The sequence below is a fragment of the Juglans microcarpa x Juglans regia genome, chromosome 1S (genome assembly GCF_004785595.1).
Source record: "Juglans microcarpa x Juglans regia isolate MS1-56 chromosome 1S, Jm3101_v1.0, whole genome shotgun sequence".
Lineage (NCBI taxonomy): Eukaryota > Viridiplantae > Streptophyta > Magnoliopsida > Fagales > Juglandaceae > Juglans > Juglans microcarpa x Juglans regia.
This window is the reverse complement of record NC_054595.1, coordinates 11,827,930-11,836,008: the sequence shown is the minus strand read 5'-3', so window position 1 is coordinate 11,836,008 and position 8,079 is coordinate 11,827,930. Positions and strand designations below refer to the sequence as shown.

General features: G+C 34.1%; 1 protein-coding gene across 1 annotated transcript; it reads left to right on the top strand.

Moving 5' to 3' along the window:
* Window positions 1-5,167: 5,167 nt before the first annotated feature.
* LOC121247307 (protein FAR1-RELATED SEQUENCE 4-like) lies at window positions 5,168-6,130 on the top strand. The gene is made up of 2 exons (XM_041145676.1): window positions 5,168-5,455; window positions 5,663-6,130. The coding sequence occupies exons 1-2, from the start codon at window positions 5,168-5,170 to the stop codon at window positions 6,128-6,130; spliced, it is 756 nt and encodes a 251-aa protein (XP_041001610.1).
* The last annotated feature ends 1,949 nt before the right edge of the window (window positions 6,131-8,079 follow it).

The window sequence follows — 8,079 nt, the reverse complement described above, 5'->3', positions numbered from 1 at the left end:
CTATAGGCAAGCATGTAAGACAAGATGGCTTAAAATCACATCATCAAAGAAATAATTCTTTAAAGGTATACAAATCAAAGTGATAATAAATCTGCGTTGAAAAAATGGTATTATTGTCACCAAACCAATTATTAGAAGCATTTCTTGGGCCCTTTGTATAATCTTCATTCAACAAATTGGAGGTTGCTCTATTAGAAAGGGAGAGCATCTTGCTTTTACAAATGGCAAATATCTTAGACATGATAGAAGCAGCTTTCAATTTTAAACAATCACAAAACATTTTGGAGTCACTTCAGCTGCACCAGAATTTTGGCAACATTAACTTATCTTAGAAACTTGGTTACACACCGTGGTGCTTCTGGCCATGCTTATTTTAAGTATAACTAGAAGTTTAAACGAGTAGAGTTAGAGCAAATACTACATCCTTGTCTAATTAATTTTTATTCGAACATGAATCACCAATCGCATTGCAAAAAGGCGGCATCCACATAAACAAATGTGGGACAGTTTAGACAAACAATGTATAATTCTCTTTAATTGATAATCAATTCATATATTGTGTGTAATTCTAATGAATTCTTATATTATGTGTAATCCTTTGTAAATTCTTGTAGTTAATGTGAAGTGCATGGTTTACGTGTTTTCCTCTATTTTTGCTACTGCTATTTGTGGTTCTTTGGTTCTTTCTCAACACCATACATTAGCAATGCTGTCATGACATTTTTGTGGGGCAAATAGGTGCATGAACTCATTATCTGAAAAATACTAAAATGTTATACTAGAAGTTAAGACCCATTTCTTTCAAGTTGGGGATTCAAAGCAATAAAGGAATGAAAATAATGTTGGGTGGAACTTGGTTGAACCCAATCTATACTGATTAGGTATGTTTCAAATGAAAATTGGAATAAAATGGAAGTTTGGTTGCAACAGGATAGTCAAGGTGACTTGGAAAAAAAAAGAGATAGTCAAGGTGGGTTATACCTTGCCAACGTTAGAAATTGCAATGATCTTGGTGAAAGCCAAGCTCTGATTTAACCAATATTGTGAAGTTTTTCTCTTGCTATTATTTATAATAATCTGTGATTTGTTGTCTTTATGCTAAAGTTTGATGATGAGTGAGTGATAGAAGAAGATGGTAAGAGGGCATTAAAGGAGCAGCATGGGTGAGGAAGAGGTAATATATATCTGCCTGTTGGTTCTATGTAATTTCTTAGCAAGTTAATTTTTATTTATAGTTAAAAGATGCCCTCTTGTTATGCAATGAGAAGGACATTGCAAAACACCACTTCCTGAAAGCCTTAGAAATTTGAGCCACTTGAGAAGACTGTAAGACTTAGAACACTCTTTTTTTGTTAATTCAAATGACTAAAATAAAAGCCCATATTTGCCATTTTCATATGTCAAGCTTGAATTGTTTCTGTCTGCATAGTTATGGTCCATCTACTTTTATAATCATGCTTCTTCGAGGAAAAGTATTTTCTAAGTTTCATTATCTTGCAGCCTTCTATCTGGAAACAATTCTACAGATGCAATACTGAAAACATTTGGAAATTTAAATAATTTAGAAAAGTTATAAGTTGTGTGATTCTATAAACTTTATTTGGAGATGCAGCTTTTAAAATTCAGAAATTCTTAAAACTTGAGCTAATGCTTGCAGTAGGATAGATTGGAGTAGAATTTCAAGGAAAATACCCGATTATGTTGGGAATTGGATCAATCTTACAAGTCTGTGAGTCTTGTACTTCCATTCATTTTATCTACCATCTTTCCCTTCTTGGAGTCATAAAAGTTTAATTTTTTTTCTGTCCTATTTGAGGATTTTTATGGATGTAGGTTCTTAACCCACAACTAATTAAGTGGGGAAGTACCTCAGTGGGTATTGGACAGCAAAAAGAACTTGTGAGTCTACTTTAAGTCGACTACCTCTTCATTTCATTTGGCTGTGAAATTTTCTATATACTGGTGGATTTCTTGCTGACTGTTGATGTTACTTTTTTTAAAAAAAAAAAAAATTTGTTTCCTAGGTTGTTTGATTGTGAGACTCATAAGAGCTAAATTGTGACATTTTATTCGATTTTCATTCATTCTTAGTTGAAGAGATACTGCATGTGTTGTTTGATCATAATGACCTTTTTGGGTGTGAGTTGGGAAGTTCAAGTAATTTATGTATTATGTTTTTGTGTTTTTTTTTATTTTTTTATTTTTATTTTGTGAAAAACCTTTTCTGGAGAGTAAAATTCGTTGGAAATATTTTTTGTTCAATAAACTTATTTGCGGCAATCACATATCGCCACAAAACTCTATTCTGGCAAAAATTACCCCGTTGGGAATACATTATGGCAACGATAAATAATAATTTATCTTGTGTTAAAAACTAGTCAATTGCGGTGATTTCAAGTGACTAGCTAGCTACCAAATAATACTAGAAAATGTCATGCTGATTGTAGGATTATGATCTAATCACTTGAAATGCCTTTGTAATTTTTATATGAAATTGATCTTTAATTGAGTTGTAAAAGTTTAGCTTAGATTTTTTGGGGCTAGCTAGAAAGAGTTCTTTGTATATATTGCTCAAAAAAATGAAAATGATATCGAACTTATTTCGGGAAGAATGTGATCGCACCCGTTAAATATTCGAATGAAATGAAAATAAGATAATTTGATAGTCATAATGCGAAATTTAAGGAAAAAAAAACCCAACTTAGATTGTTCGTTGAACCCTTTACTCTCTTTCCATATATTTGAAAAGAGTAACAATAGAGTCGCATACTTCTTACAATTTCATTTTCATAACTCTACTTAAATGGAAGATATGTTTATAAACTAATAATATTCTTATAACTCTATTTTATCAAAACAAGCTTCACTTAAAATTTTAAAATAAATTTATAAAATTTTGAAAAAATAGTTATCTTATATCACTTTTCATCTTAATGAAAAAAAATAAGTTAAAAGAATGGGACTACTTTGAAAAAATAGTGTCTTTGATCACTTTTTATTTGAAAAAATAACTGGCTTGCTGCTTGCATTTACAAGTGGCCTCTTTTGTCTTGAATTGGACTACTTTGAATGACTTTTTATGCAGGCTTTTTTCCAGCTCTTAGCTTCTAACTATATGTCTCCCTTTTGTGTACTCCCTCTGTATTTGGACTATGTCTAATTAATTATGAGGATTAATTATGAGGTTTAGATGATCAATGCATAGTTGTTAGATATATGGGATATTTTCTTCTTCTTTTTAGTATATAAACTATACCTTGTGGTAGTAGATTGAGGGATTTGTTATGCTAATATGATATTGTAACACTCAATAGTTATTGAATAATAACGTGACGGGCGAAGAGGAAGATGGAAGGCCACCTAGGCCTTCTACATCGATTTCCCTCACCCAGGTATGATACACATTGGTTATTTGAAAATATCGCAGCGTGAGATATTGTATCATTTAATTAATCCATTGTTTATTTGTATATTATAGGGATGTTATGGAACTGTAAATCCATATAACCTGTCATATATGACGCCTCCAATGACATATCCACATCCATATCCATATGCTTAGGGTAGCTAGGTAAAGTTATTTTAGTATATTGATTTTTTTTAATGCGTGGGTTTGAGTCATTCTAACAAAGTTGGTAATTGCAGTATCTGACACTGTCACCCTTTGGACCAATCATGCCATCCCCTATGTCGAGTAATCTGGAGGAGTTGAGACAAGGTGAAGATACAACCTAGGTAGTTCATTTGAGTCTCTTTTTATGATTTTTTATTCTACTTCCGTATTTTCCTTACTGAATAACGTGCATTCCGAAAAATGCAGCATTCGACGATGCCACCATGTGTGCCAACTATGCCCTACCCATATTGCACAAGTGAGTCATCAACTATACCATCCAAAGCTATAGGTGAAAAGAATTTAGGAGGTACACTTTTAACCATATAAGTTAACATCCACATTATATATTAAAAATGCAATGTTCCTAACCATGCAATCTTCCTTATCAGAAACATATCCACATCCATATCCATATGCTTGGAGTAGCTAGATAAAGTTAATTTAGTATATTGATTTTTTTAATGCGTGGATTTGAGTCATTCTAACATAGTGGATTTTTTGCAGCATCTGGCATTGTCACCCTTTGGACCAAAGAGGCCATTCCCTCTGTCAAGTAATCCGGATGAGTTGAGACGAGTTGAAGATACAACCCAGGTAGTTCATTTGAGTCTCTTTTTATGATTTTTTCTTCTACTTCCATATTTCCCTTACTGAATAACGTGCATTGCGAAAAATGCGACATTCGGCGATGCCACCATGTGTGCCAACTATGCCCTACCCACATTGCGCAAGTGAGTCATCAACTATGTCATCCAATACTGTAGGTGAAAAGAATTTAGTAGGTACAGTTTTAACCATATTTGAGTTAACATCCACTGTATATATGAAAAATGCAATGTTCCTAACCATGCAATCTTCCTTGTCAGAAACTTCATTCGACATAAATATAGAGTCTGATGCGGAGGGGATAAATGATGTATCGGATGATGATAATAGAGTTGAGCCTCCAAATCTGGTATGCAATTTGCTACTGATAAAAAGGTTTTAGACTATTACAAACAATACACCAAACAAGAGAGTTTTGGTGTTATCATAAAAAGGACGAAGAGAAATCTGGATGGGGGTGCAAAGTATGTGACCATTGCCTGTGCACGTGACGACAGGTACTATCCTAGCCACAATAATTTATCAAAGCCATGACCAACGACAAAAACTGATTGTAAGGCAAAGGTAAATGCTCGCTTTGTGAATGGGGTATGGGTGTTGACCAGTGTTGATCTTGTTCACAATCATAGTACGATTAGCCCACAAAAATCTAGATTTTTTAGATCTCACAAATGTTTAGATGAATATAGTCAGAGGATACTCGATTTGAATGATAGAGTGGGTATTCGGATGAATAAAAATTTCCAAGCACTTGTGACTGATGCGGGGGGTTTGAGAATTTAGCTTTTCAAGAGAAAAATTGTAGGAATTTTATTGACAAAGCTAGATACTTAAGAATGGGTAAAGGAGGTGGTGAAGCACTAAATGACTACTTTAAGAGAATGAGGAAAATGAATGATGACTTTGTTTCCGTCATGGATGTGGATGATGAGTTTAGAGTTAGGAATGTGTTTTGGACTGACACAAGAAGTCAAGACGGCATATGAGTATTTTGGAGATGTTATCAAGTTCGATACAACGTACCTAACAAATAGGTACGGGATGCCGTTTGCTCCATTTGTTGGTGTCAACCATCATGGACAGTCCATACTCTTAGGAGCAGGCTTGATTTCAAGCGAGGACACAAGTACTTTCGTGTGGTTGTTTGAAGCATGGTTAGAATGCATGAATGGACAGGCACCTGAAGCCATCATAACAGACCAAGACCAGACAATGAAAAATGCGATTCAAATTGTATTCCCGAATACAAGACATAGATATTGTCTCTAGCATATAATGCAGAAACTGCCAGAGAAATTAGGATCCCACTTGACATACAACGCAGGGTTGAAGACTGCCATTCAGAGTGTAGTCTATGATACACAAAGTTGCGAACAATTTGAGGAGAAGTGGGGGCAGTTAATTCATAAGTATGACCTTATTGATAATGCATGGTTGTAGGGGTTGTACACCGAGAGGTCATTTTGGGTATCAGTTAACTTGAAAGGTGTATTCTGGGCTGGTATGAGCACTACCCAACGGTCTGAAAGCATGAATGCCTTTTTCGACGAATATGTACATTCCGGTACGACATTGAAAGAATTTGTCGATCAATTTGACAATGCTCTAAGGAAGAAGGTGGAGACGGAGATGACAACTGATTTCCAGTCGTGTAACCAAACAATCCCATGTGTATCCCTATTCAAAATTGAGAAGCAGGTTCAATTATTGTACACGAATGTAAAATTTAAAGAGGTCCAAGCAGAGGTTTGGGGGATGCTTTTATGTAACCCTTCACTTGTCAGCATAGAAGGTAGCATTTCCACCTTCGATGTTTTTGAAGAAATTTCCACACCTAACGGACAGTCCAAAATTGTGAAGTACATAGTTTACTTTAATGAAGACGAATGTGAAGTTAAATGCACGTGAACCATGCTTCCGTGCATTGGATACACAATCATTATAAAACCATGCTTCCATGAACCATTATCTGATACACAATCATCCCAACTATGTGCATTGGATTCTCATGATGATGTAAATGAAGTACCACTTTGATGGTTATTTAAAGGCATTAAAAAAATAGAACGTCGTTTAGTGTCACACCCATCATAGTCAACGTAATGTTTTGTGTAGATGCCACCATTTTGACCACATTTCTTGGTATGACCAACTTCTTCGATCCTTGGTAGAGAGGTGTTTTGGTTGTCTATGTCATTACTGCCTTCATCTAGATTTTCCTTTGAGATTGCATAGCATGAACAATTTTTTCTCTTAGAATACTTTTTCCAATATTTCTTCATGTTTGAAATTCTTTATTAGACTTTTCACATTTCCAGTATAGTGGATTCCACCCACAGTAGCTTTCAGTGGTTTATCATTGGGATGTTGAAGGGATCATTGATAATTGTATAGTGCAACCGTTGTTGATCTTAGAATCTGTCTCTTTAAAGTTTTCCCAATGTCTTCTAGATTGGATTTGTTTTTTCACTTTCCCATATCTTGAGAAGAATACATATACTGAATATATTTTAAAATTCAAATTCATATCTAAAAAGCACAGTGTATAAATAGAAGATGTGACGATTAGTTTAGCTTAATATATGCATATTATTCAACTAACAAATAAATACATGATGACAATGATCACCATGAAGTGTATTCTACCCATCTCTCAAATCGGAAGCATCAAAAGAAGCAAATAAAACTATGAACTATTAACCTAAAATGGGTAGCGATTGCACCAAACAATTCTAGTTCCTGTCATAAATTATCATTTATTTTCATCAGGAATATCTTAATAAAACACATACCAAATTGCTATATATGAAAAACCCAAACCATCACAAACTGGAAAAGTATTTTGGATACCCCTAAACCATCGGGTAATCTTTTGCACCAATACTCCTGATAAAAAAAATACCATTTAGAAAGATGATAAAAGCAAACTTGGAATAAATTTCCAAGATAAACCAGAAAGTATGCAACTGGAAGCAATTTTTTAACAGGTAAACCATAAGTACGAAACATAATAGAATATAACTTCAATACATTTTTTAAAGTTTGCACTATAATCCAACCTTTAACATATAAACATAACAGAATTACACCTCAACGAACATTTGCATATTACAATGTTTAAGTGCATGCTGAAGCTTTGGAAAATATAAATTGAGGGAAAATATGGTTTGCCTGCATACTAGATGAGAAGGTAAAAGAACTTGTGATTCTATGCTGACAAATACGTAAATTTCTTTTAGCACTTTTCTATTAATTCCTATTCTTTTGATTTCCTTGTGATGACAGAGAGATTGCATGGTCCTAATGGTAAGAGTCTTATGAGAACCAAACAAATTGTTGATTATAACTATGCTTTATAACCATGCTGGATTCTATTTATCTGAAGTGAAATTCTCTCTTTATCAAGAAGAGACATACATGCCGAAGGTCAGTCTTGATTCCATGGTTGGCGTCTCTCCCAACAATAAAGGTAGTGTAGAACTTTTGAAATATATGAAATCTAGTAATAGAGAACTATACGAAACTAAGTCATTGTCGAAAGGCTAAGTTTCAAATTTCAATCCCGGGGTTACTGTGATTGTCCCTGTTTCAAACGGTCATATGCCTATCAATTGAAGACTTTCTAAGACCAAACTTGCATTGATTAAAAAAAAAGAATAAAGAAAGAGTGGCTATACACATAAACACATCTATCAAGTTATTTTTAGAACAGGATAAACCGATGCATTTGCAGGAAAACAAAAATATCATTATGAGAAATAATAAATCACTAATCGCTGCAGATCTGAAACCAAAATTTTGAGATGGGGTCACGACACCTCTACATCCGTAACACAGTTTAATGCAGAAATATACAG

Coding starts and splice junctions, on each gene's coding strand:
- LOC121247307 (XM_041145676.1), top strand. CDS start 5,168: ATGTGTTTTGGACTGACACAAGAAGTCAAGACGGCATATGAGTATTTT. Junction 5,456..5,662: donor TGAAAAATGCGATTCAAATT/GTATTCCCGAAT, acceptor GCATGGTTGTAG/GGGTTGTACACCGAGAGGTC.